Raw genomic sequence first — 27,690 nt, forward strand, 5'->3', positions numbered from 1 at the left:
CTTCAGTAACTTATTAGACGGCAATTTATTTAACATCTTTGAGCCTCGGTTTCTTTAACTCTGAGATGGGTCAAATCACCTGCAGGGTAGTTATAAAGACTGTAATAGCTCAGGATCATGAAAGCCCCTGGAGCACAGAAGCTGCTCCATAAATGCTGGTTTCCTTTCACAAACATGGGGGGCGTCCTAATATCTTCCAGGTCGGAGAATAGGGTGTGCAGAACCAATGAGTTTGCAGAGGATGTGAACATACTGAGCCATACTGGGAGGCTGGGGCAGAGTGGGGAGAGTCTACCTGCCCCATGCCAAGTTAATAAGGCATCTCCCCTGCTCCCTTCCCCCCAAAAGAGGGGCCCCCTAGAAGTTCATGGATCAGGCAGGGCCTCTGGGAACAACAGGAAGGAGCAATGACAGTTCCTTGCAGGATGTCTTCTCTGATTAGGGATGATTTTAAAATTTAACCAAAGAGCAGCCACGTGACCATGAGCGAGGATCATCACAAGACTGTAAGTCCATGAGGCTGGCACCTGGTCTGTCTTCTTTATTCCCTACAGCACTGCCTGGCACACGATAGGATCTCAATAAATACTTGTGGAATGAACGATGAATGAGCTTTAGTCCCCCAGCCAACAAAGAAGTTCTATGGCCCTCTTTTTGTAAATTCAGGTTTAGTGGAACATAGCCACTATGTTACAAGGCATGTATGTGCATATTGTACAATATATACAAAAGCCCGTTGGCGTAAGTATCACCTGTGATTGCTTTTGTGTTAAAATGGCAGGATTGAGTAGTCACCACAGAAATTGTATGGCCAGAAAAAAACTAAAATTTTTATTATCTGGCCCTTTCAGAAAAACTTTGCTGATCTCTGTTCTAGAGAGAACAAATGAGATAAACGTTCCCCCCAAGAAAGCAGTCATTCCTTCTCTGGATTGGAGATTAGACTCACTGGGCACAAGGCCCTTTCATCTCTGAGGGTCTAGGGGCTCAGCAAACACCATCTCATAAAAAGACTTTACTGATGGCAAGGCCAGTGGGTTTTGCAAAGTTCTACCCTCTGCCACCTGCTGGACTGAGCACCTTACCGTAATGCTCTCACGTATGCCTCTCAGTAACGCTAGGAAGTGGAAACTCTATTATCCCCGTTTTACAGACAAGGAAACTGAGGCCCAGCGAGAGTAAATGACTGGCCCAAAGTCACACAGCAAGGATGTGGCAGGGCTGGGGCTCACCCTAGGTCTCTTTTGAGTCCAAGCTGCTGTTCTTAGGCACCCTTCTCTGCTGCGTCCTCATACTGAAGGCCTAGAAGGAAGAAGACTGTTATTACTTGAGGAATACAAATTAACATGAAACAGGTTTGTTCAGGCCCTAACCCAGTACATCAAAGTGTGGGTGTCTGGCAAGGGCCTGTGAGGAAGCCTTTCCTTAGCATGGAAGAATCAGGCCACTAGAGGACCGGAGTCCCAAGGTCACCAGACGCAGGACAGGGAGGGGCTCTCTCCAGAGGCATGTAACCCAACACGTGGGAAAATACCACCCAGAGCTCGGAGAAAATAGACTGGCTTGATAACATCTGAACCCCCCACCAGGGTGAGAGCTACAGGCTCTATGCCTGAATTTAAAAAGCAGAGATCCCAGGTAGGTTTGTTCCAAGTGCCCAAATAAAGACATCTTCCACGATAAGCCAGCCCTTTTGTCCTCCAAAATTAAAAGGATTAGCACCTTTTAGAGCATTCTCTCCTTTAAGCTACAAGCAGAAATTGATTCAATTTCACATTGTAGTGATAAGGAAACTTTAGGGAAATAAGAGACAATATGTGGGAGGTCTGTGGTTGTTACACAAAGAGCAAAATTGTTCACTTTTTGCATGTAATAAAAGGAAGATTACACGTCGGGGAAATTAATCTGGGTTCAAAAGATGAACAGCAAACTCACCCGGGTCACTTCCTGTTGACACAGGAAGAAAAGCTTCTAGTGTGTTTTCTGGGAATCTCCCCACAAATATCATGAGTTCACACAAGGCTGTGGAGAGGAAAAGAGACGCCCAAGTCACTTGAGTGATTCAGTGATTTGACTTGCCTGAAATTTTCACTTTTACTTTTCACTATCTATGCAGATGCTACGAAGCCTCCAGCTTTGAATCTGCCTCTTCAGCCCTTGTCCGCGATCAGACAACCATCAACAGTGTCCTCAGCACCACACCAATGACCGCTCAGCCACCATCACCTCCACAGTCACCTCCCAGTCTACGGAAACCTCCCACCCACAAGGATTTCTGTTCCATCATCTGTTTCATTCTTTTTCACACTTTTCACTAACTCAAATTAAATTGTTTACTTTTTCATTGTCCCCCTATCTCCCCCCAACCAGGACGTGTGCTCCTTAAGAGCAAAGTTCGTGTCTGCCTCCTCTGTCCCTGCATTGCCAACGCCTGGCTCATGGCAGATCATTGGTGAATATTCGATGAATATTAATATGGTGTTCATGAATAAATTGAAGTTATTTAAAACTTTACAAATACTGTTTTACAAATAATGTTTGGGCTGGGATCTGAAAGATGCATGAACTAGGTGAGTTAACTAATCAAACTTGCTAAAGAGTGAATAGGGTTAGAGTCAAGAAGAGAGGTAGCGTTGGAGTGAGGATTACAGGGGGATAGGATGAGGACAGAGAAGGGCTTTAGTCTCTATGTTAGTCCCAGAGAAATGGACTACAGTGTGCATGAGTTATAGGGTCAGGAGTTGACCAGGGGTGAGCTGATGGTTGCCTAAAATAGGATAGACACAAAGTAAGTGGAGAAAAGAAGACAAGTTGGGAGTTATTTAGGAGGTAATATGGCAGGATGTGGTTTGCCCTTCGAGGGTCGTCTGGTGGCTGGGACATTGACTTTGGCCTTCCCCTGGGTTGGTACCTGTGGGGCCCTCCGTGGCTAGAAACCTGGCTTCCAAAGATGGAAGCCGCCCCTGAGCAGTCCACGTTCGTGTGACAAATAGAGATGGCAGATGGGTGAGCAGGAGGCCCAGGTGGGCACCTGTATTTAGAACTCAGGCGGGAGGGAGCCCTCGCATAGATTACCGTGGGCAGTCAGGTATTTACAGGCACTCAGGACGATGCCTATTAAAAAGATCAATTGTGTCCACGAGAACCCACGTTTCATAGGTAACCACTGCTTTGTATAGCCCTACCTGCAACCAGTGTAGCTAAATAAGGAACATAGGAAACAGTTGGCCCCAAATATGAGCATCATGGTTTTCTTTTTCCCCCTCTTGATCAAAGAGACACTCCATTGAAAAGGAAAAAAAGTAATTAAAAAGTAAAAACCTTATGTAATGAAATTTAAAAGAAAACTCTTGAAGCCAACAAGCGACCACGGGCAATGCTTCAAAGGGCCCAGAATCAATGTTCGTCAATAGCAGTTTTACATCTTTTAATTTATCTTTCATGAATATAAAGTGTGATGTTAGTAGAAGCCCATCCATGCCTTAATTCTGTTTGTGATTTGATGAATCAGAACTCTATTAACATTCTGTCCTAATCTTTGTCTAATGGCAAAGACCAGTGTCTGGGATGCTAGTTAACCATCGGGCCTTCTGCACTGAACACTCGGCAGCCCTCCGGGTGCACCCAGGACCAGGGGCTCTTTATCTCTACCACTTTCTTTGGACACTTTCTTCCCAGAAAAGAAACCACTCCATGACTCAGCCCAGCCCCAAAGTTACCATTTGTTTAATCAAGATAGTTGGTTTGCAAAACATTAAACATTAAACAGTATTTGATGCCTAGTTAATAATTTGCATCCTCTTCATTTGTTCCTGAATCCTCGGAGACTGACATTTTTCCCCCCTAAAGGCATAGACAACAAAAGAAATTGTATTTAGAGCAAAACAAGAGTCCTCAAACTGCAAAGATGTTTGCTAGAATGTCTGATCTCCATGTTCTGCTGTTAATGGTTCTGGCGGGAAAGACAGCCTTTGCGGTAAGTGTTCTTTTCAAATATCTTTAGTTGAGAGACATGAGGTTATGTGGAGGACCAGACCAGCTGGGCCAGGAGGGAGGAGAAACTTGAGTTGTGAAAGGCTGGTGTTGCCAAGTTGAATATGTCTTGACTACAAGAGCTAATGCAGGCCTGTAACATTGCTGCTGTTGAGCAGCCAATTCCATGAAGCCTTGCAAGTGATTTGAGCCCTCTTGGAGCAGAGTCACCATGAATGCCTTCCAACAAAGGGAACTGGGCTGAGGAAATCTGCTAAGGCAGTGGGTTGTGATCTGGCACGGGTCTCAGAGACTCCTTTGAGAAGCTGTTGAAAGCTACAAACTCTCTCTCTGCACAGGCTGACACACATACCTAGTTTTCTAGCCATTTTGGGCAACACTAGGGTAAGAATCTCTGTGCTTTGGCCTCAAGGGAGAATCCTGCTGGATGCCAGCAGGTTTACTTGGCTACAGGTTTACTTAGATGGATTAGATTTGACAGAAGCTTTGTGGGCAGTACTTTGTCTCCCTTTGCCCCAGGACTATGACTGCAGTTGGGGAAGAGACGTGAGCAGGGCCCGAGGGAGGTCGTGGCGGGCAGGGGAGGCAAGCGCCATCAGAGGGTCTGGCATGGGGGATGTGAGGCATTTGGGAATAGATGGATTGTGGACATGTCGGCTCCTGCTGTGTGCTGTTGTGGCCCAAGAATATTAGCTGGCTCTCTGTGGGCACATGAGGGGGGCCCTCAACAGAAATAGAGCCTCCTGGAGTCTACACCGGATGTGGTCAGAGGTATGAGTGTGGGATCTGGAGCCAGGGTTTGAATCCCAGCTTTGCCGCATGCTAGCTGCAGAATTGGGCACGTAAAATAACCTCTCTGAGCCTCAGTTTCCTCAACTGCAAACCAAGTGAAAATCTCTCTCAGATTTGAGGACAGTCACCAGTTATTAAAAGAGGCAATGCACATGGCTTTCAATAAATGTCAGCTCTTTTCCCTTAAAATTTCCAGAATGAACACGTGTTCTCTATAAAAATCAGAGACTACACCCCTTTGTTGTGGGGGTTTGGAGAACAATCAGGGTATGAGAAGTGCAATAGCAGTCAGAACTTCTTTATCTTATTAAATACCTTTGCATTTTATTTCCCATTTTAGTCCATAGAGCTTTTCCTGCAGGAAGCAGATTAAATTCCAGGTTTTGTGATTAGCATGCTTTAAAAACAACAGCTTCTCCTCCCCTTCCAATAAACTGGACTCAGACACTTACCTTAGCCCCATATTAAGCTGCCAAGTGACTCATCTCCGAAAGTTTTCTTTTCCAACAAGGACTTGCGTACGTGTGGTGCGGCTGCAGTTACAAATCATTATCAAGCCTCCTACATCATTTGATTGCTCGTTGGATGTCTGGGGCCAAGACCTAGCAGAGATACCACAGGTCTAGAGAAAAGCAGTGGAAATTATCAGAGGCCCACAAGGGGCCCAGAGAAAGTGCCAGTCAGAAAGAATTAGATTCTAAAGTTTGCGGCCAAGGAGAAGAGTTGACGCAGTCTGTTTGAAGTTCACAAAAAGATAATGGTCCCCAAAAAACCCCTTTTTTGCAAGCCCCAGTGAATTTTCAGGGTTAGCGATGAAATAATAAGTGAACAGTGGATAAAAGAGAAAATATGAGAGAGAGCCTTCAGGCAATGAGCTTAGTCAATTCCAAAGAGAGGATTCAGGGCTTTGGAATGTTTTCTTACCCCAGATGTGTGCCAGACAGGTGGTCGGGAAGGCGGCTTGTGTTCCACAGGCCAGTACACAGAGATCCTGGGGAAAGTGGCCAACTCGCTCAGATGCTTTGGAGAGTTCAGGGCATCATCGGGGCGGGGAAGGAGCCACATAGCCAGATGGGCTGGGCAGCCTCTCCCACCCCATGTAGCTAAAGATAATAACCACCTGCTACCATTTAATGAGAAATCCTGTGTGCCAGGCTCCATGCTTTCCATGAATCGGTTCATCTCTGGAAGGACCCTGAGAAGTAGGTACTATTATTGCTCCCACTTTATAGACAAGGAGCTGGGTAACTCGGCTTCAAGTTATACAGCTGTGAAGTGGCAGAGCTGAGTTCTAGACTATGCACTGGTGTCTAGACAAGGTCTCCTGCCTGGACCCCAGCTAAGGATGAGATTTCTTCTATCCATAGAGCTTCAGGGGCATGGTCTTTCCTGTCAGAAAAGGAGGCTCTTAGACCAGGGGCCTGTTTGCTGGGTGGAGGGTAGTGGACTCCATGTGCCTCTGAAACTTTAAAGAAAAGCGGTCACAGGATCTGTGATCACAACCCATTAGAAAGATGCCTGGATACTCTCTAATGAATTTAGATCACGCGGCAAACCTATGATGACACCTCTGTGTGGCTCCTCTGTAACTTAGATTTTTATTCAGATATTCACGATCCAAAGCAGTATGGGTCATATATTATTGCCATGAACTTCAGGGACTCATTCACAGGGCCTTCCTTGTCTGGTCTAGATTTGTTTTCCTCACCTGTTGGTTTGGAACACCTGTCCCCAGCACAGCCTTGTATTGTTAACCCTGTTTCATGAATGAGAAATAAGCCCAGAGATGTTAAACTAACTTCCCAGCCAGGATTGAGACCCAGGTCCCTCTGACTCCTTGCCTGTTACAGGAGGCCCACTCAACTGTGTGAGGGATGTGCGCTGTCCCCAGGGCTTAGAAGTCTCCTCTTGCTGTGGTTCTTAGGGTGATTTGGGATGACTCTGGGCTTGGCCGTAATGGAATTTGACCTCTTCCAGAGTCAGAAGCCAGAGGACAAGGCTTGTCAGGCCTGCCTTGCTTATCTCGGCCCATCCCCAGAGAGGAGGGAAGACAATAGCTTCTCCTCTCCCCAACAAGGGGCCTTACAATTAAATTGCTGTTGCTCCCATTTCTGGGCTTTTTAAACCCTAGAGTTTAAACCCAAGAACTCTAGAACTCTAGCATCCTCCCAAGTAGAGAGCCTCAAAATTGTTTGCATAGACCAGAGGTTACAAATTGGCAGTTTGAGGTACATTCTACTCACAACCCGAGTGTTATTTGGCGGGTAGAAGCCCAGCCTTAAGAGTATTATAATTTCCTTTTACTTGCTCTGCGACGTTTGAGAATCAGAACATTTCACATAAAAATGTTCTGAGTTTTTGACAGAAAAAATCCTTTCTTTGAAAATCAGACATTCAAAGTAACACAGGGCTCACATTCCTGCCTGGCACCGAGGAGAGAGGAGTTACTGCTCCCCATATTAGAAGAAGCTTAAGCCTCTCCCATCACACAGGCCCCGCCATTCTCCACTGCTGACACCCTTTCTGCTTGATGGATGTACATTATCTGCCTGGTTCTACCTTGGAGACAGAAAGAAACAGAGAGAGAGACAGATAGGGAGACAGAGACAGACAGAGAGAGAGTGCGACCTTGTCTGGTTATTCTTCAGAAACACTGTGGGTACTGAAGTGTTGGAGCCAGTTTTGGATGGTCAAGTAACTGGGCTCAGTGTCTGGTTAATTCAAGCATCAAAATCTGCACAGCCCTCGGGACCAAAAAGGCCTTTGACGGGAAGATACCAGCCATCCTTTCCAAAGCCTAGATGCTCCAGAATGTCGGAGTCTCTTTCAGGCCTGGGAAACATCCCTCCCTCTTGCTGTAACTCACATGGAGTCTTACGGGAAAGAGAGGGAGTGAATTTCACTGCACCTTCTTATAGATTTTTTTTTTAAAAACTGATCCTAAGCACGAGTCCAACTCATTAGCTTTGGCAGGGTGTGCTGGTATTTAGGGAAATCAGGTCGCAGGAAATTGCCTGTGTATATAGGCACAGATATATTTATATTTTAAATTCATTAGGGTTCCCTAAATGCAAAAGCAATTCTGCTGTCACAGAGAAACAGCATGGCAGAATATTCGGCAGCCGGGATTTTAAATAAAACATGCTTTTTCTTTATAATTAATATAACAAGGTTTCCTGGCTTAGGACTTGGCAAAACTCCCAGGAAAAAATGAGGGTTGGGGGGCGGTTGGTGTGACGCGCCTGTGACCCGACAAGCAAGTTCCAGGAAGAGTTTGTGCTGAGCAAGCTTTCCTTGATCCGTCCACGATCTGCAAAAAAAAAAAAAAAATAGAAAATTCAAATTCACTGACAACAGTGGCTAATAATCATAATCATAAGAGCAACCATTTATTAAGTTTATTAAGTCTTTACCATACATAAGCTATTGTGTGTTTTGTGTATTATCTCATTTAAAGCTTCCCAACAGCCCCCTGGGTTAGGGACCACTGTCATCCGCATTTTAAAGATAAGACACTAAGCTATAGGGAAGTTCAGTAACCTGCCCAAATGGCAGGCCCGGGAGGTTACAGAGCTGGGATGCAAACGCAGGTCTGGCGGACGCTGAGTTCCATGCTCATAACCACCGTACCAGGCGCTACCCCAAAACAAATGAGACCATTCAATGTGGTATCGAAGGTGTCAGAAGGGGCAGTGGCCTCAGACTCCAGCTCCAGGCAGGAGATAAAGTTTCTCCTACCTGGAGGCTCCTTCAACAGTCTCTGAAGCTTTTCTTTTCAACACCAGAAGGATCAAGTCTTGCCAGATAGCTAACCGATTAGTTCAGTGTTTTCAAAACCTTAGCCATGAATGAATCCATCTTCAGAAATTTTGCCAAAACCCAAACCAGTTTCTTAATACTTTTGTTAAACAGACTCACCTTTTCTCTACCTACATAGATTTATTTTTAAAGGAAATTGTCACTGTTATAAATGAAAAAATCGAAGAAAACAGAACGATGCCGTTGAATTCTAACAGGGTACTGTCGTTGCACTAAAGCTCAGAGCCTTAAGCCTGCTTTCTCCTTGTTACGGGGGAGATTGACAAGAGGCGGAGGGTAGAGACTTACCAGCACCACCCAAGTCTTTCTTTGTGATGGGATTGGAAAAGTTGACAGTAAAATTGAGAAGGGAATGACATTCTCATGCTGTGTTTTGATGTTATGTCACACCCTGGCCAGGCACCACTCAGATCAGCTTGGGTGCCACCAGTGGTTCACATCCCACACTGTGGGAAGCACAGAAGTGAAGACAGCTTCAGGGGTGGAGTTGGTTCCCATGGGTGGGGAGTTCCTTTTCTGAACCCCTGGGCTGTTTGCTGAGGCCAATTGGTCAAGAAGGTTAACATGGGGGCTTGTGCCCACATGGTGGCCCTCAGACCCATCCTGCTCTTTTGTTTGCTCATTTGCCTTTCAAAGGGCTTGCAAGTGCATTGTTGCATCCAGAAACGAGTGTCTGTTTTCATCCAACCTCTTTATCCTGGATGGTTTGCTTCCTGACCTTTAACCCCCCACCAAGTCTGTTTGACACAAGTCCCTAGGATGACCCATTTGAACTGATATTTCTCACCAAGTGCTTTCCTGAAGAGTACTCCATTGCAAATCCTGAGCAGCCAAATCCCCTTGAATAAAACAGTGGGTTGGGTAAGGGAATGCTTACTTTTACAGTTAAGGAAACTGAGCCACAGAAGGATTCGACAACTTGCACAGGAGCAGGGATACGCCCGTGAGTCTCCTTAGCCAGGAGCTTCATGCCTGAGAGAGGTATAATCAAAGTGTGGCCAAGGGCAGAGTCACCTGGATGCTGGTTGAAAATGTACATTCTGGGCCCACTACAGGCCCACGAAAGCATAGACTTTGCAGGTGGTGCCCAGGGATCTGAATTTTTATTAAGCTCTCCAGATAAAAATGGAAATTCCCAGGGTCTACACATAGACTCTTGTCTCTGCCCTGCCCCATGTCTGCTTGCCACACGAAGCTGGCATCTAGCCCTCAGTGAACTGGGCAGGGGACTGGGTGGGCTCTAAAGCTCTGAGTGTTAGAGCAGGGAAGCTGCCCAGGGTCTCTCTGAGCCAGACACAGGTGATTGGCCGCAGAGCAAGGAGACCTGGCCTTGAGTCCCTCCCCCCCCCCAATCTGCTCGCATCCTTACAGGAGCCACTTCACCCTGCTGGGCCTTAGCTTCCTCCTCTGTACATGAAGGGTTGAGGCCAGCTCCTCTCCGCAATGCCTCCTGGCTCGTCACTGAGGTCCTGTGGACAGCTTCCCCCAGGCCCCCAAAAGGAAACCACCCACAGGGACTGCTGCCTGGTGTCTTCTCCCTTGGCCTCCAGATTTCCCCCTTAGAGCCTTCTGTCCTTGCCCTGAGCTTCAGACAGTGACCCTGCCAATCCTGGGACAGCGTTGCACAGCTTGTATGCTAAAGCAAGAAGGATGAGATCCTTGTGACTAAAAAAGACTGAGGGGCACCACTTCACATCTGTTAGGATGGCTAGAATTTTTGAGAACCAACAAGTGTTGGTGAGGATATGGAAAAATTGGAACCCTCATGCATTTCTGATAGGAATGTAGAATGGTGCAGCCACCGTGGAAAAGAGTATGGTAGTTCCTTAAAAAGTTAGACATATGCGACCCAGGAATTCCACTCCTATGTATATGCCCCAGAGAATGGAAATCAGGGACTCAAACAGATATTTGTACACCAATGTTCATAGTAGCATTATTCACAGTAACCAAAATATGTAAACAACCCAAGAGTCCATTATCAGATGAAAGGGTAAACAAAATGCAATATACAATGGAATACTATTTAGCCATAAAAAGGAATGAAATTTTGATGTATGCTACAATATGAATGAACCTTGAAAACATTATGCATGGTGAAATAAATCGTCACAGAAGGACACAGATTGTGTATTCCACTATATGACGTACCTAGAATAGGCAAATTCATAGAGACAGAAAGGAGAAGAGAGGTTACTAGGGGCGAGGGGGAGGGAGGAAGGGGGAGTTCTTGTTTAATGAGTACAGAGTTTATGTTGGAGATAAAGAAAAAGTTTTGGGTATAGATTGTGGTGATGGTTACACAACCTTGTGGATGTAATTAATACCACTGAATGGTACACTTATAAATGGTTAAAATGAAAAATGTCATGTTATATATATCTCATCACAATTTTCTTAAAAGAACTAGGTGGCTTTGCACAACTGTTCCTCTCATGGCATAGCTTATGTTTGCAGCAGGACCCAGAGCAGTGGGATGGTGTGAGGCAGCAGTCAGGATGGTGATGGTGACTAGGACAATGGCAACCCCTGTCCTCTGTCACCTCCACTCCTCACCCTAACCTTGAACCCTTTGTCCAGCAGTGGGGACTGGCTCTTGTCCCTGCCTTGCCTTCGAGCCCAGCAGCTGCAGCCTCACTTGGCCGTGGTGCAGAGTTCTCTCCTACCCAGGTGCCTTTAGGAGCAATGCAATCCTTCCCTGGTGGTCAGTGACATCTGGTCTACCCCCGGGTCATGGTAGAACATCCAAGGAGAAGGATGGCTGGGATTGGAGTCCCAATCTTCTACTTACCAGGTGAAAGTTATTTCTGCTCTTGGTTCATTCTAAGACAAGCTTCTGGCCCCACAAGACAGGACCAGCCCCACCTCTCCCTCCACTGCTTCCCAGTGCTCTGAGCACATTTTCCATCAGCTAATTCCTGGAACTCATCAGCCCACACTTTTAGCCCCTGCCTTGTTTTGTTTTCCAGAAGGTTTAGAATCCTGAAAGGTAGAGGAAGAACCTGAGTTGAAATAGTCACTAGATTAAAGATAGGCCAAAACAGATTAGACCTCAATGCCCTCCACCCCCAAGGAGGTTGCCCTGTAAATCAGTAAGACTCAGAGACGAAGGATCCTTCTCTGCTCCTTCCTGCCTTGTACACTCACCAACCTTAGCCTAGAAGACACCAGACCTTGAGACATACTCCCTGGTGACTGGGGGGAGTTTAACATTGCCCAAAGCCAGCTCCTAGCTGGGCGAGGCCAGTCCTGAGCCAGGGATGCATGGAGACAGCCCGAGTGTGGAGTAGATGGACCAGCAGTTGGCTCTAGAGGGGTCTCTCTGAACCTATTGCACAGTATCTGCATTCCATGTATGAGAAGCAGCAGTTTCCAGCCCTCTAGGAGGAGCTGGGGCAGTTGTGACCACATACTATTAGCCCTGTAGGAACGAATGTGGTAGAAGCAGCATGCAATGGCTTGTATGCCTTTTGATCTGGGAGGAGATGTTTGTTGAGATGTGTTTACCACAGTGGCCTGGCCGAGGCCCCAGCTGACTCTTGTACCTTCCCCAGCTGTCACTGGGGCCTAAGGGTCCTCTCTGTATCCTGCCAGGCCTGAGCTAGTCTGGACATCTGGACAGGGCTTTCATAAAGCTTTCCAAGAACAAAGGCCCTATCTCTTAGCCTAGCTCAAGTGCCCTGCCTCTCTTAGGATTAGGTAGCTCTGCTGTTTCCTTCTCCCCCATCCTTTCATGACAGTGTATGCATGCCATGCTCATCCCTCATCCTGAGAGCAATGGAGACTAGGAGCAGGGGCTGTGGTGTCAGCCTGGCTCCACTCTATCCTGGCTCCAGCATTTACTTGCTGAGTTACTTCGGGCAACTTAGTCTCTGCAAACCTGTTTTCTCACCTCTAAAATGGATGTAATTACAGTACCTCAGTTATCAAGTATTGTGTGCAATAATTGAGACAAAAGCATGTGAAACATTTAGCACAGTCCTTGGCACAATGTCAGCTCTTAATAAATGTCAGCTGAGGTCATGGTTGTCTCCTCCTTCTTTTGCATCAATCATTTTCCTGTTTGGATTTGCAAGTCCCAGGAGTAGGAGTTCTATCATTTTCCTGTCTCTGTGGAAAAACTGAATGGAATAACAGGATGAAAGGAGGTGACTATGGCGCCCCGCCCCCTGCCATTACCCAGGTTAGTTTCAGGATCCAGATGTGTGGCATAAATCACCGGCTAGTGGCCTGGCCTTTCCCACGTGGTCCCCCAGATATCCAGCCTGGTGTTTAGGCTGCCAGTTTCCACATTTCACCCCAGCCTCTCTCTGCACGGGGACCCAGTGATTCACAAAATGAGGGGGCCAGCTTCAGATCCCTGGGACCCCCTGACACGCAGCCCAGGCTGCACAGTTGCTTCAGACTCCCCGAGAGACGGTGGGATCCGAAGGGCCCCCAGCCGGGAAGGTCCAGCTTTCTGTTTGGTTTCCCGCTGAGCTCTGGCTCCTGGGCAGGGCACGTCTGCCACCTGCTGGCTGTGGGCAGCACCGCACCTGGCCGTCCCTCAGGCCCCAGTCTCTAGCTCAGATTTGGGGCTCTAGCCCAGGCATAGGTGCTCGAGAGCCTTTTCTGCACTGGGCCCTGAGGAAAGATGTTCCCTGAAGTCGTCCCTCCCGTCCTGCCCACTTCTCAGGGCTGAGGGTGGCCGGCATGGCGCACATTATTCAGCTCAAATAGGGAAATTCCCCGGGTATCTCCTCAGGGCTGGGCGAAGAAAAGGTAGAGAGGGACAGGCCCTGCCCTCTCGACAAGCTTGATGGAGGGAAGATGAGGCCGGGCAAAGGGCCAGGACCAAGGCAGAGTGGACTGGCTGCGATGAGGGTGAGATCGAAGGAGGGGTAACATTTGTGCTCAGGGCCCTCTCACGTCCCTTCTTTGGGACCATCGGGCACTCAAGCCCTGAGGGGTCAGCTTCAGATGCTCCCCATTGGAGCACCCCAGGACCCGGAACACCCTTGAGACCTGAACCTGCCCTTCCTCTGCCAGGCTTCCCACTGTCAACCCCCCAAATGAGACACCCACCCTTGTCTCATTTCCTGCAGAAACAGGACTGGGGAACTGTGAGGTAATTAAACAGAGGCACAGTTCAGACAACAAATGGCCTCTCTTACTTTTTTGCATTCCTTTCCCCTCCCCAACTTTATATTTTGTAATTTGTCAAACCTACAGAAGAGTGGAATGAGGCACGGAATAGCCTTCACCCAGCTAGAGGTCACAACCAGTATTTTGCCACATTTGCTTTCCCTCTGGCTCTCTCATGCATATTTATATTTGTTGTGTTGGTTGGTTGGTTTGCTGAATCATTTGCAACTAAACTGCAGACCTCACCCTCACTGCTTCAGCATGCCCCTCCTAAGAAGGACATTTTCGTACAGAACCACGACACCACTATCACACTCAAGAAATTCAACATTGATATAGTAATACTCTCTAATATAAGTCTATATTTAAATTTCCCAATTATCCCAATAGATTTTTTTTGGTGAGGGAGATTGGCCCTGAGCTAACATCTGTTGCCAATCTTCCTCTTTTTGCTGAGGAAGATTGGCCCTGAGCTAACATCCGTGCCCATCCTCCTCTATTGTATATGGGACGCTGCCACAGCATGGCTTGATGAGTATTGCATAGGTCCGTGCCTGGGATCCGAACCTGCAAACCTTGGGCCGCCAAAGCAGGGTGCACGAACTTAACCATTATGCCACCAGGCCAGCCCCCCAATAGCTATTTTTAAAAAAATCAAGTGTTTAGTAACACACTGCATTTAGTCGTCATGTCTCGTTAGTCTCATTAAATAAAAAACAGCCTTCCCATCTTTTTTGTCTTCTATGATGCTGACATTTTGCAGGGTCTAGGCTAGTTGGTTGTAGAATGCCCACACGTTGGATCTGTTGTGTTCCTCAAAGCAGATTCAGGATAAGATAAGTGCAGTGCCACACGGCCAGACGGAGGAGAAAGGGTGACACTTTGGATGCTCAGCACTGGAAGCGGGGAGGGACATCTTCAAATAGGCCCCACCCCTCCCTCCAACCTGGTCCCAGCTGCAGCCATCAGAAGTGCCCAGTGCTACTGAGGTCTAGATATGACCCTGGGAATGGCTCCTCTCGGTCTGCAGGAGCTCAGGAAGGCGCCCGGCCGGCTCAGCTGACTCACCCTCGCTCTGCTCTGTGTCCTTTTGTTTTTCAGTTCTCCCTGATGTCCTTACTCACAGACCTGGACCCAGGTGAGTGTGTGGATCGCCTGGGGCTCCCCACCAACCACAGGCTGGCTCTGGGGTGGAGGAAAGGGGGCCCATGCACATAAGTGTTGGAACAACCTCAGGGTGCAAATGGTTCAGAAGTGTCATGGACTCCTTCGCGAATTTTCCCAGAAAAATGCACTCCTGGGTGTTTGTATGTCCATGCACACACACATTGCTTTACACAATTTCGAGTTGCCCACGGACCCCCCTGGTGCCCAGTCTCAGGACTCCAAGCGAAAAATTGCTGATCTAGTTAAACCCCTTCATTTTACAGAGGAGGGAACTGAGCCCAGAGAGGGGAAGCAACTTGCCCCAGCTCACACAGCCCATTAGTGGCTGAGATGAGATGACAAGGCCAAGGCAAGTGCAAGTGTCATTAAGCAATGACTGGCTGCAAGCAGGTCAGCCCTGTGCCACCCCCACTCACCCCACCTCCTTTGAGGGGGAGCCAGTACCTCTATGCTGAGAGGATGGGGTCGGTGCCATGCAGGGAGCCCCAGGCTGACCCACCCCTGATGATGGCCTCCCGGCAGGACCCCCGCCTCATTTATTTCCTCAAGACTCAATGCCTCCACTACCCAGCGAGCCCTGCTCTTTCACAGGGGCTTTGTCTCTCTCAGACTGTCCCCCGCCCCTTCCCCCTTTCCTGTTTCCTCTGCCTGGTGCCCTCAGCCCTCCCCAGGAGGGAGGAGGAGGAGGAGGTGCAGGGTGGCTCCTTCCTGCAGCACCATCCACTCTTGGCCTCTGACTCTGGTCTGGATGTCCTTTGCTGCTCTGGGACCCAAGGGAGAAAACTCCACTCTCTACTCGATGGGGGCAGAGGCCGGCATCCCTCCCTGGCAGCGACCCGGGCTGGCCCCCCCAGAGGATGAGAGCCAGGCAGACAGCACAGGAGACGGCAGTCACGTCTAAACTTTGGATCAAGGGTTTATTTGGAGCAAAGATGGCCATACCTGGGGCAAATTCAGCTCACCAGTCAATATCCTCCCCCAGCAAAGCCCTGGGTGGGCACACAGACTTGTGCAAGTGGTTCCTGGCCTATGTCCCACCCGTGCACTCTGGGAGTGTCTGTGGAACCGGACAGAAATATACATGAGCGTGGCGTGTGGGTTTTTGAGAGGATCTGTTTCTTTCCCCAAAGCAAAGGAGACTGTTCAATTCAACAACGTATAATTCAGTTCCTTGGCAGAATCATGTTTCAGAGGGATCCCTGTCTGGCCACACCAGCGTCTGCCCCTGGAGTCCAGGGAGGGTCCAGAGCCAAGAGGCTGGTAGAGCCGCCCTCTCCCCAGCCTTCAGCACAAACTGCTCCGGCACATGGAAGGGGCTGCTTTGGTCTGGTGTCAGAGAGATGGAGCTGCAGAACCGTGCGGTCACGCAGTGGAAGAACACGAGCGTGGACTGCTCAAGGGATCTCACTCTCTTCAAGTATTCGAAAAGCAGCCCCACTTCTAGTCCATGAGGTGGACTTTGTGGGAATTAAGATGTGTCTTTACCTCATGACACTTTACTGCCATCTGCCAGAAAGTTGTAAAAGATGCCTACAATGCCTATGCGTTTATGATACCCTGGAATTGTGCAGTGAGCAACATGAACAACTGTAAGCAGTGGCCCTACTGAGCAAAGATCGCAGAAAGGGGAGTGGGTTCATTCTCTGTGTCCATAAGGCTTTTAGTTTTGATTAAACAGATTGGAAACTATAGGGTCAGATTTGATTTGCAAACAGGAAGCACTTGCTAATGATCAGCTGTCCAAAAATCTGAATGAGCTGTTGGGCTCTTGGGGGATAGTGAGTTCCCCATCACCAGCAGTATTTAAACACAGGCTTAAAAAACACTTAGTAGGGAGTAGACAGTATTGGAGTTAACATCCTGAGAGTCTGGGCTCTGTGAGAACTCTGCCAATAGCTTCTGAGAGTTTGGTGAGTAGAGGAGGGGACCCTGGAGCATGCCAGCCCTGCCCTTCTGAGTCCGTCTCAAGGTGTCCTGTTGGCCTCTCGCTGTGGAGGGGGGTGAGATGTAGTGGCTGGGCCTTTCTGCAGAGAGCAGTTTAGGTTTTAAAAACACCTCTGTTAGTGTCTGATTTAATTTCATGTGGGGTTGTGCTTTGATGGATTTTGTTGGATCCCAGCAGCTTTAGACAGTAGTGTGGCCAAGGAAACGCTGTGCTCACGTCCACAGGCAAGCTGCTGCTTTAGTTGGTCTTGCCGGAGACAGTGAATGGTGAGGGACTTGCTGGAGCAGAAGGCGCCCAAGCCACAGTCCCCAGTGGGCGGCAGAGGAGGTGGCCATCAAACAGCACAGGTTCTGCCCGTCTCCCCAAAACAGGTGACGTGACAGCCAATAGGCCTGCGGAAATGCCTCTTCAAAGCTGGCTTGGCTCTGCCCAGCAACACAGGCTGAGCCCATCCATCAGCCGTGCTGCCGCCTGCCAGTGAGGGTCTCTCCACTGGGCCTGCCCTGTCAGCAGGATTGGAAGCGTCAAATGCAGACCGACAGGGCTGGGGTTTGGGGGAGGCCCTTGGAGGACCCGTCTATGCCATGGTGATGGATGACGCCAACAGGGACGGCATTCCAGGGATTTTTATTCTGTTCCACGCATCTGGCAAGCTCTTTAACGAGAGCAGCTGGAAAGCCTCCATCACAGGAAGGCTGAGTTCTTGCGAGAGACCCTGGGTATGGACCACAGTAATCTGGGTGAGGGACCTGGAGCACGGCTGAAAAAGATTTCCCAGTGCACGTTACTTCCTGGAGATAAAACACACGCAGTTTCATGAAACACAAACCCTGGGCTCCTGGGTTCATAAAATAGCAGATTTGGAGTGAGGTAGACCTGGGTTCGATGCCCTCTCCTTCTGCCTTAGTTTTCCTTTTCTGTAGAACAGGAATAATAATATCTATGCCATAGGGTTGTTTTAAGGTTAAATAAGATTGCTTGCAACCTCATTTACTTAGTATAGTGTCTGATACATAGAAAATACTCAAGACATACTAACCTGTTATTAAGATTATTTGGGTTAACTCAGGACGCTGTCACTATTCTTCCTGATAAATTCTAGAAACAGACTCTGATAAATAGACAAATCCACAAGGATTTCTTTTTATACTGAATATACAATGCTTCTGACAGCTGCCTCATTCTTCCCCCAAAGCTCTCCCTTTTTCTATAGCCTAGAGAAAGTCTCAGATAATCTGTATTTGAGGCTGGAGTTTTTTTCTACATCTACCAATGGAACCAAATTTCGTGGTTGGCTGCAATCCCTCTCTACCCAGGAACGTACTTGGACAAGTTTCTAGACTCCTATAGAGCGCATCAGGCATTTTCTTCACCAAATACCCATGACCCAAATCTCACATAGTTTCTCTCCTAAATTCCCGTTTTACCCTGCTCCAAACAGACGCGGTCTTTGCTGGCAGAGCTGTGTGCCCGCTGTGTGCTGGCCAATCAGAAGGAAGGGAGGCAGGGCACAGAGGGAAAAATTGATCTGTCGAACACAACATTAACTGCCTGGAGGGCTCTGTGCTGGGCGCTGTGGGGTAGAAAGAGGAATAGACATGGCCCTTGTACTTAAGAAACCAACTATCTAGTTGGAGGAAACCAATCAGTAAGCCAAGTTAAATGCTGACCGCACAAGAGAGATGCCATCTGAGATCCAGCCATGAAACCTAAAACTCTGCAGCCACCCCGGCCACTGAGGAATGCTCTAGTATCTAACATTCTTATCCCACTAGCAACCCAACATCAATCAAGCCTGTGTGTCCGTTTATTATTACTGCATAATCCATTACCCCAAACTTTGTAGCTTAAACCCTTAAGCACAAAGTTAGATCTTAATTCTTTGGGTTGGCAATTTAGACTGGGTGCTTCTGGCCTGGACCAGGCTCAGCTGGTCTTGGCTGGGCCTCCTCATGTGTCGACCGTCAGCCTGTGGATTGGCGGGGTTTTCTCATATGACTGAGGCCTTGGCTGGGAGCGCTGCCCTGCTGCTGCCCCAGATGTCCTCTTATCCTCCTGTAGAATAGGCCACACTTGTTCACAAGGCAGTCACGGGGTCCAGGAGAGCCAGAAAGAGGGAGAGGAAACACACGAGACTTCTTGAGGCCCAGGCACACTGTCAGCTGGCACACTGTCCTTCCACCACATGCTGTTGTCCCAAGCAAGTCCCAAGGCCAGCCCAGACCCAAGGGGTAGGAAAATTGACTCTATCTTTTGTGGGGAGGGGCTGCAAAGTCACATCGCGAAAGATGTGGGTATAGCGGTGGTGGAGAATCGGGGCCATTTTTTCCCCAGATTGGCTCCTACTACCCCCAAGGGCCAAGGTGGAGCTTCAGGCTACCAGGCCTAGACTTGGCCACGTCTAGGCCTCCACCTCTTCACTACCGTTCCATCTCTTTCCTTGGCCGGCTTTCTTCCCCCACCCAACCCAGCCTAGAGGCTTCTTTGACTGGAGGCCACATCCCACTCTTATGTGTGTAACTCTCCACTGTTCCCAATGCCTTCCTGCAGCTGGCATAATACTTGTCCCATTGTAGGTGTACAATACATATGTTTCCTACATAGACAATGGGCTTAAGTGCCAACAGAATGGAAAAGACAAAATACGCTTTAAGTTTGGAGGCAGAGAAACCCTCCCAGGTGATGTTCCTATAAAGTGCTTTCAAAACATGTTGCAGCCCACCCCAAATGTAAAGAGTTTGGGTGCCTTCCCTGGCACAGCCCTCCAGCTGGATGGTTTCTGGTGATCTGGGGCTGCCAAGCCTCTGCTGCTTCTAGCCACCTCCAGCAAGGGCTCTGGGCCCTGGAGAATAGCAGGGAGTTATCGCCTTGGTAATAGGGCTGGATTCAAGTCAAAATCCTCCAACAGACATTTCATCCATGCCCCATCAGCTGGAAAAGTCATACCATTCCACCTATGTAAAATCTTTCCCCATCTCCAAATATGGGGGAAGGGGATAATTCTTAATGGCCTAGCTAAGATTAGCCAGGCTGAACCTCAACCTGTGGGAGTGATAGGGGAAATGATGGGAGCAATCTAAAGGCACTTATCTATAAACACCTGTTAGAAAAACAAAACTAAATTCTCCAAAGAAAAAAGAAATAAATAAATGATGCAATCATCTCATTACCAAACCCCATTGTCTCTCCCAAATGTCAGTTTCAAACCTTTCATGTCAAACTCAGAAAAACATTTTTTTTTCTCACTTTCTCGCTCCCTTTCTGTTTTATCATGCTAGATGGAAAGAAACTTTATTTGCTCTGGGAAGACAATGGCCTTATCTTCAACCTAGATCCTCATCCCTGGAAAGGTGGCTTCCTCCGGGAGCATTTTCGTAGTGGGGAAAAGCAGCTCAGGAGAAATAATGAGCAAGCAGAGGGAGTCTTGACTTGACACTGTGATAAATGAGGTGAAACTTTGGCAAGGAACCAGAGTTGGTGTATTCAAGAAAGAAATAAAAAGATAGTTCCATTTTAATGGGAAATATAAAACAGCCATTGTGCAAAAGTCAATTTTTCAAAAGCCAGAGAGATAAAGACTATAAGGGAATGACTGAGAGACGAGTAAGATAATGTGGTTGATAATCAGGCTTAGGTAAAGTGCCATCCTCTGAGCCATCAGCTGGCTCTGTGGGAGCGCCTTTTCAAGTCGGCTGTCTGCGTTTGCTCCTGTCTCATTATCATATGCATCTCTGGACAGCGTCGTTACAGCTTCAACTTGCCGACTTGCCATACTCCTGCCAGCTGGAGGGAGCAAAGTCAACCCAACTTTCTTCAAATCTCAAAACTTCTCTCCATGAGCCACAGAGCCACCAGTATCTTCCAAGGCCCCAGACAATAAAGGGCTTGAATCCAGCCTTACACACATCTGCTCTTCCCAATGGACTGGCCCAGTGCAAGGTTTACAACCATGGCCAAGTCCATCACTGCCTTCTCTTTCAGTGGGCAGGATTGCATGAACCTTCTCAAGGTTGTCCTTGGGTGATTCCTAATTAGCAGGCTGGATATGCGATGGGGCTGGTTGGAGCCCTTTCCCAAGGGTAAGTGTGGCTGTATCTGCGGCAGTGTAAGAGGCCAGCCGAAGCAGTAGAGCATTGCCATTGAGCGGCTGCAATTTAGGGGTTATATGGAGACAAACTTCCTTACTTCACATCCTGCCGTCTGTTAGCTGTGTGAGCTTGGGCAAACCTCTTTAATCTCTACAGCCTCAGGTTTCTCGACTGAAAGTAGAGATAACAATATACCTCCTAGAATTTTATGAGGATGAAATGAGATGGTTCCTATAAAGTGCTTAGCATAGGGCTTGTACATAGGAAAGGCTCGATAAATATTCGCTGTTATGATGACTCTATAGACATAACTTGGGAGGAATTTGATGCCGTGACCAAGAGGACAGCGACAAGTTTCTCTGACTTCGTTAAGCTAAAGTGACTAAATAAAGTCCCATCAAGAAATTTCACTCACAGAACCACCCAACGAGGCACTCAAGTGCCCCTGGATCTGACCCTGGGCAACTCTCGTATAGGTCCTTGGAGACCTTCTGGGCCCCCATCATCTTCCTACTGAGATGAGAGAACCGAGGCAGCGAGAATACAGTTGGCTTGTCCAGGGTCACAATTACTTCCTCTCCCCATTTCCAATCAGGTGCTCTTGACCCTGCAAATGCCCACACTACCCAGCTGGGCCATACCACCCCCTAGTGAGAACTCATGATCCCTGACCCCTCTGTCCACTCCAACAGTGTGAGGAGCTGGACAGACATATGATGCCTCCTTCAGGACTTTTAAGTCTTCAGGAAAAAAGGTGTTCAGTGAAGTAAAATGCTGATTTATTTGGGTCTAATGATGAGGGTTTCTTCTGTCCTGTCCCCACTTGTCCAGATTGGACTCCCGACCTCTATGAAGAAAGCTATGAGAGTTATGACCAGGAAGAGGCCACCAGTGGCGCTCTTGCCCAGCCTGAGAATCCTGAGTGGTACTACACAGAGGATGGTAGGTACCAAAGCGGCTCTGGGGGACCCTCCTGGGAGGAGAGGAGTTTATATGTAACCACATGCAAGGGCCCCTCTCCCCTCCTCCTCTCTGACCAGCATTGTAAAATAAGTATCAAAGAAATGAGTTAGACTGGCTTTTTTTCAGTTAGAATCATATACTATGAGCACCGGGGTAGTTCTTAGAGACCATGTCTCCCACCCCCAAATGACAGAGGAAGCAAATGAGGCCAAGAGAGGAGTTGACTTAGCCAAATTAATACAGCAAGTTAGTGCCTCATCATTAAGGTCTCCTGACACTGTGAATGGAAGTCATGTTCAAAGTCATTCCCATAGCTTTGATTACAGGTTAAGTCCTAATTATGAAGAAGAGTCTGAGTTAGCATTAGGCATCAGATTGTAGCATTCACAAATTTGGCATTGGGACTTTCCTTCCCTTCCATCTGTGCTGTGTTTTTCTTTCTCTTTTCACTCTTCAGAAGCTTTGCACAGTTGTTAGGATGGGGGCATGTGTGCGTGTATTTACTCACATATATGTGCCTCTACCACATTTGTTTTTGTTTTTATGGCTTCTTAACCCAAGCAATGGGACAGAAAGGAAAACGAGAAGCTGGGCCCAAGCACAGCCATGTGACTAAACTAGGAGAAGGAATGGAAAGCACTTAGCAGCTGGAATAAAAGCTGTGTAACTGTGCAAAGTGGCCTGGAAGGCAAGGCTAAGATACAGGGCATCAGGCGAACATCAGAAGGGACCATCAAAACAAGAGCCGGGCCCAGGGATCCTAGTTCCTGAACCAAAGAACAATGTGTGTGAACAGAAGGATAAAGAATTCCCCAAGGGAAGATCCATTCAGACAACCATGAAAAGCCAGAGGCACAGATGAAATATGACAAAATCTAACTGAACAAGTAGTTGAAGAAAGATGAAGGCCACTGGGTCATTTCCTCCTCGCCGTCAATTCTTCTGTCACCCTCTTGCCTTTGGTCTTCTTTCCTGATGTTCAGAAAGCTTGTGTTTCATTAGGGGTGGGTTTTCTTTCCCCACTCCTGACCTCCACCCCCGGGCCCTGGGAGTAAGGGAGGTCTTCAGGCTTGTGAAATGTCTTCAGCATCAGAGACAGACCCTATGGCACTCCCAGTGAGACTGGGAGGAGAAAAACACTGATGATGGAAAAGAGGAGTTTCTCAATGAGAAAGGCCCCATCCAAAGCCAGGCTGAGGAGAGACAGTTGTGATTCTTTCCCTCCTGTCCTCTTACTAACCTGAATCCCTCTGTCTGGTCGTGTGACTGCAGTTTTCCTTGCTCTTTAAGGGGAACGCATGTTTCCCCCTTTCTCCAATCACTGGCTATGCAGTTACTCTCTCATTTGGGAAGGACATTGAAATTCAATGAGCAAGTGGGGGCTTCTCGCCTGCTGTTCATTGCAAACATTGACCTCTTCCCAAATGTCTTAGATCCATGCCTGTCCAACCCTTGTGACCATGGGGGGGACTGCCTCGTCAGCGGGGACACTTTCACATGCCGCTGCCCGGCCCCTTTCTCTGGAAACCGATGTCGGAACGGTGAGTGCACCTTCACTGGATTCACTCTTCCCTCCGAGCTGAACAAGAGGAAGTTCTTCCTCCAACTCTAGGGAGTAAAAGACGGCTAAGTGATCCCATGGAAAGGATTGTAACCACACATGTTGTATCATGCATAATGGATTGCTCAACGTGGTCACAGGCAACATCTCACTGAATCCTCACCCCAACATGATAGGTAGGACTAGTATGTCCATTCTGCAGATGAGAACATTGAGGCTAAGAGGAGAAAAGACCTGGACTCTGACCAAGATGTGTTCCAAACTCAGGGCTTTTTTGTTGTTGTTGTTGTTTAGAGTGTTTAGACTAACTACAACAGAGAAATACTGTTCTCAAATGGGAGAGCAGGAAGGATCACAGGGCACATAAAGCCCAACCCTGTTAAAGAAAAGGAGCCCAGAGAGTGCAGGGGATTTGCTCGTGGTCACCCAGCTAGTTAGGAGAAAAGCAGAAATTAGAGCCTTGGTGCCTCACTCACTCCCGGCTCCATGTTCTTTCTTCCTGTCATCTTTACTCATGGAGACTCTGATAAATCTGTGTCTGCCTTTAGTGACCTCTTGTGGGCATAATATGAGGCTATGTGATAAGGTATTGGGAATAGAATTGTATGGGCTAATTGCAACCCTAGAGAGAACCTGAATTCTGTTCCATCTAGCAACTATCTAACTGGAGTGGGGGAGGCAGTGAGGGTCTTTATATAGGGTTTTATGGTTGACATCTTTCCTCTGTGCCTTCTTCATTTATTCCTTCCATTTTCAATGCGGCAAGTCCTTCAATAAATATTTCAAGATGGTTTGGGATATCAGGCATAAGCATAGTATCCGGGTTCGTCCCTCACCTTCTCGGAAGAATGACAAAACTGCAAGCGGAATATAAAATCAGCTGTAAAATGAAGAAACTCAAATTGTGGCCCTATTTATTTGTTGAAGGTGTAAAAATTATTAGGGTTTTTATAAAGATAGAATAATAAAGACTGTGAGCACTGAAAGGAACGGGGAAGCAATCATCCATGACCCAAGGATAAGAGAAAAGCCTTGCTTAGTGGGTAGCGTGGTGTTTCAGGACCATGGACAAGGACACACACACACTATCAGCCACCCCCACCCCCAAACATTGTACTATACAGGTATCCCCAAATAATATTCCTCAAATAACGTTCTGTACTTTGGCCCTACTTCTCTATGATCTCCTACAGTGCAAAACAGGTGCAAGAACAACTCCTGTGGCCGGGGTGAATGTCTCATTACTCAGAGACCTCCCTACTACCGCTGTGCCTGTAGACACCCTTACACGGGTCCAGACTGCTCCACAGGTAAGTACTGGAGGCCCCTCCTATGCTAGGCTATCTCTATCCTGGCTTGTGCCTGGGATTTCTACATCCTACTGTGTGGAAGTCCAGATACATCCTATGTTTTAGTGGCATCCAAGATGTCCCTTTTAATTAGGACTTTTTAAGATTCATCATCCCTAGAGAGTCCAGTGGAAATTGACTGATCTGTGTCCCTTCCCACCCAGAAAGAATCATCTTGAAACTTACTTCCTCCAGGAAGTAAGCCCTGGTCTATTCCTGGAATGGGCCATGTAAGGGAATAAACCTATACTAAGTCACTAAGTGAGTCAGGCATTGTCCCAGGAAATTTGCTTTCTCTCTCACATTCTCCCAAAAATACCACAAAGAAGAGTTTTACAGATGAAGAAACCAGAGTTCGGAGAGGTTAACTAACTTGCCTATGGTCACACAGCTATCAAGGGACAGAACCAAGCTTCAGCCTAGCTTAGAATGGCCGCCAAATTCCTGGTCAGGCTATGCCCCTTGTTATTCCTTACTGAGTGACTCATCTACTTATACAGTCACGCACCACATAATGATGTTTCAGTCAACAATGGACTGCATATATGTTGGTGGTCCCATAAACTTAGTACCATAGATCCTAGGTGTGTAGTAGGCTAGATTTGTGTAAATACACTCTACGGTGTTAACACATTGACAAAATGGCCTAATGATGCATTTCTCACAATGTATCCCTATTGTTAAGTGACGCATGACTATATACTCTTCTTTGCATGGCCTCCATCATATGGCTTCATTCATGTTTGCTTATGTTCTTAAGGTTTGTGTGTACCTTTACTAGAGTGTCAGTGGGTCTGTCTTTCCGCTTTGGTGACCCATCTTTTGTGAAAGGATCGACACCGGAAGAGTGTCACCAATATCTCCTCGTCATCTCAGAGGTAGCTGCAACTCTTTCTGAAGAGTCTTCCTGGCCTCACTTCCTGTGTTCACAGTGGTTCCTGTGTGCAAGCCAAATCCCTGCCAAAATGGCGGCACCTGCTCCCGGCATAGGCGGAGATCCAAGTTTATCTGTACTTGTCCCCATCAGTTCAAGGGGAGACTCTGTGAAATAGGTATGGGTCTCAATCACTACTCCATCAGAAACTCACGGCCACAAGTGAGGCCTCTGGAATCCTTTACTCCTTGCGTTTTGTTGCCAGAATGAGGTTCAAGTCAAGCTTGAACTACTTTTGCTCTACTATTGCCTCAGCCTTCCAACCTCAGGGCGTAGGGTGGGTCTGGATCCATGTAAAGAAAGGAACACATTGGGATGTAGTGAGGGCAAATCAAACACACCTGGGCATCCCTGGGCCTCAACCCATTTGCCACCAGTTCTTGTGTGAGCCGCAATTAAAGAACTAAGCTCCCACCCCCTACAACCACTATAGTTCATGTTTTTAAGCTGGGTTGAATTTGAAACATTCAAGCCCACTTCTCTCTGGGACTTTGTGGTGAAATCTCAGGGTGATCAATATTCAGACCCAATCCTCTCACCACTTCATACACCTGCCAAGTCCTTTTAGGGAGCAGCCTGCCAGTGGCTCTCAGTTCTCACGTCCCTGCCTGCTCTCTCCGAGGTTCTGATGACTGCTATGTTGGTGATGGCTACTCTTACCGAGGGAAAGTGAGTAGGACAGTCAACCAGCACTCATGCCTTTACTGGAACTCCCACCTGCTCTTGCAGGAGAATTACAACACGTTTATGGAGAATGCTGAGGTCCATGGAATTGCGGAGCACAACTTCTGCAGGTAAGACTTACCTTCTCCCCTGTGCTCAGTCATGGCTGCTTGTCAGTGTCAGGGTTTATTTGTCCTTTCCCCTGCTCCTAGTTTTCCTGGGCCAGCTTAGAAATTTTGGAATGGAACACTGAACTCATCAGCTTTCTTTCTAGGAAGATTTTCCTACCCAGGATAGGCTAGGTTATGCTGCTGTAATAAACTACCCACAAATCCCAGTGGCTTGAATACATCAAAGTTTGTTTCTCACTAATGGTACATGTGTCACGTAGGTTGGGGTGTGGGGAGTGGGGGAGATTCTTAGCTCCATGAAGTTACTCGTATACCCAGGAAGGGAAAGGAGAAACTGGAAAATGAAGAATGAATTTTTTACCACTCAACCCAGAAGTGACACATCATCTCTGCATATATATTTCATCAGCCAAAAATTGTCACATAGTCCCACATAACTTCAAGGGAGAAATATAGGGGAGAAAATGGAATGTCTGGTGAACATTACAGTCTCTGCCACAAGAATGTTCAGGTTTTCCCAAGTAAGGATAATGCCATTTCTATTCCTGGTGATGACTAGTTACCTTCTTCCCCTTCTGCTGCCTCCAGACCATTCTGTTGGCTTCTCCCACTGCACATTGTCTAACCAAGGCAAGGACATACATGATCTGCATATAAGGGGCAGGGATGTTTTGTAAGGATTTAAACTGGTTCCACTAAGCAAGAGGATTTCCCTTGCACAAAACACAAGTTACCTTCCACTTTCACCCACCTTGAGCTGTTCCTTTCATGGAGCTGTCTTCGGGGTGATCCCATGGCAGCCTGTCTCAGAGAATTCCCGTGCTTAGAATTTGGAGATTTGGGCAGAGGAGCCCTACTTTCACCATGTTTCTGTGGCTATTTCACTTTCTTGACAAATAAGGATCTTCAATAGGAATCTCATTTCTTTTCCTACAAACAATTTGATATGTCCCATGGGTCTGGCATAAGGCTTGTGAACTACTTCCTGGTCGTTGGTATTCTCTTCTGGAAGTTAAGTCCTTACCAAAAAACTATGGCCTTTCTTATATGCCAGAGTTTGCTGACCTGTTGGAGGAATGGAATGGAATGTAGTCCCAGGGAAAGTGCAAGAACTTGTTACTCTTTTACCCAAATGTCCTTTAATGAGGTCCAGTAGGTTCA

At 47.5% G+C, this 27,690-nt stretch overlaps 1 protein-coding gene across 3 annotated transcripts in view; it reads left to right on the forward strand.

The window, feature by feature from the left end:
* The first annotated feature begins 3,827 nt into the window (after positions 1-3,827).
* Positions 3,828-27,690, forward strand: part of HABP2 (hyaluronan binding protein 2) — a 32,664-nt gene continuing 8,801 nt past the window's right edge. Inside the window, exons 1-7 of one of the 3 annotated variants that reach the window (XM_058544034.1) lie at positions 3,828-3,976; positions 14,830-14,866; positions 21,760-21,870; positions 23,325-23,432; positions 24,646-24,762; positions 25,734-25,853; positions 26,358-26,529. In XM_058544034.1, the coding sequence (XP_058400017.1) occupies positions 3,908-3,976; positions 14,830-14,866; positions 21,760-21,870; positions 23,325-23,432; positions 24,646-24,762; positions 25,734-25,853; positions 26,358-26,529 (734 nt within the window). In that variant the 5' untranslated portion in view covers positions 3,828-3,907. The remainder of the gene's footprint in view (positions 3,977-14,829; positions 14,867-21,759; positions 21,871-23,324; positions 23,433-24,645; positions 24,763-25,733; positions 25,854-26,357; positions 26,530-27,690) is intronic. The other 2 variants (XM_058544036.1, XM_058544035.1) reach the window with 2 other exon arrangements.

Source organism: Diceros bicornis, chromosome 6, assembly GCF_020826845.1.
Source record: "Diceros bicornis minor isolate mBicDic1 chromosome 6, mDicBic1.mat.cur, whole genome shotgun sequence".
Classification (NCBI taxonomy): Eukaryota; Metazoa; Chordata; class Mammalia; order Perissodactyla; family Rhinocerotidae; genus Diceros; species Diceros bicornis.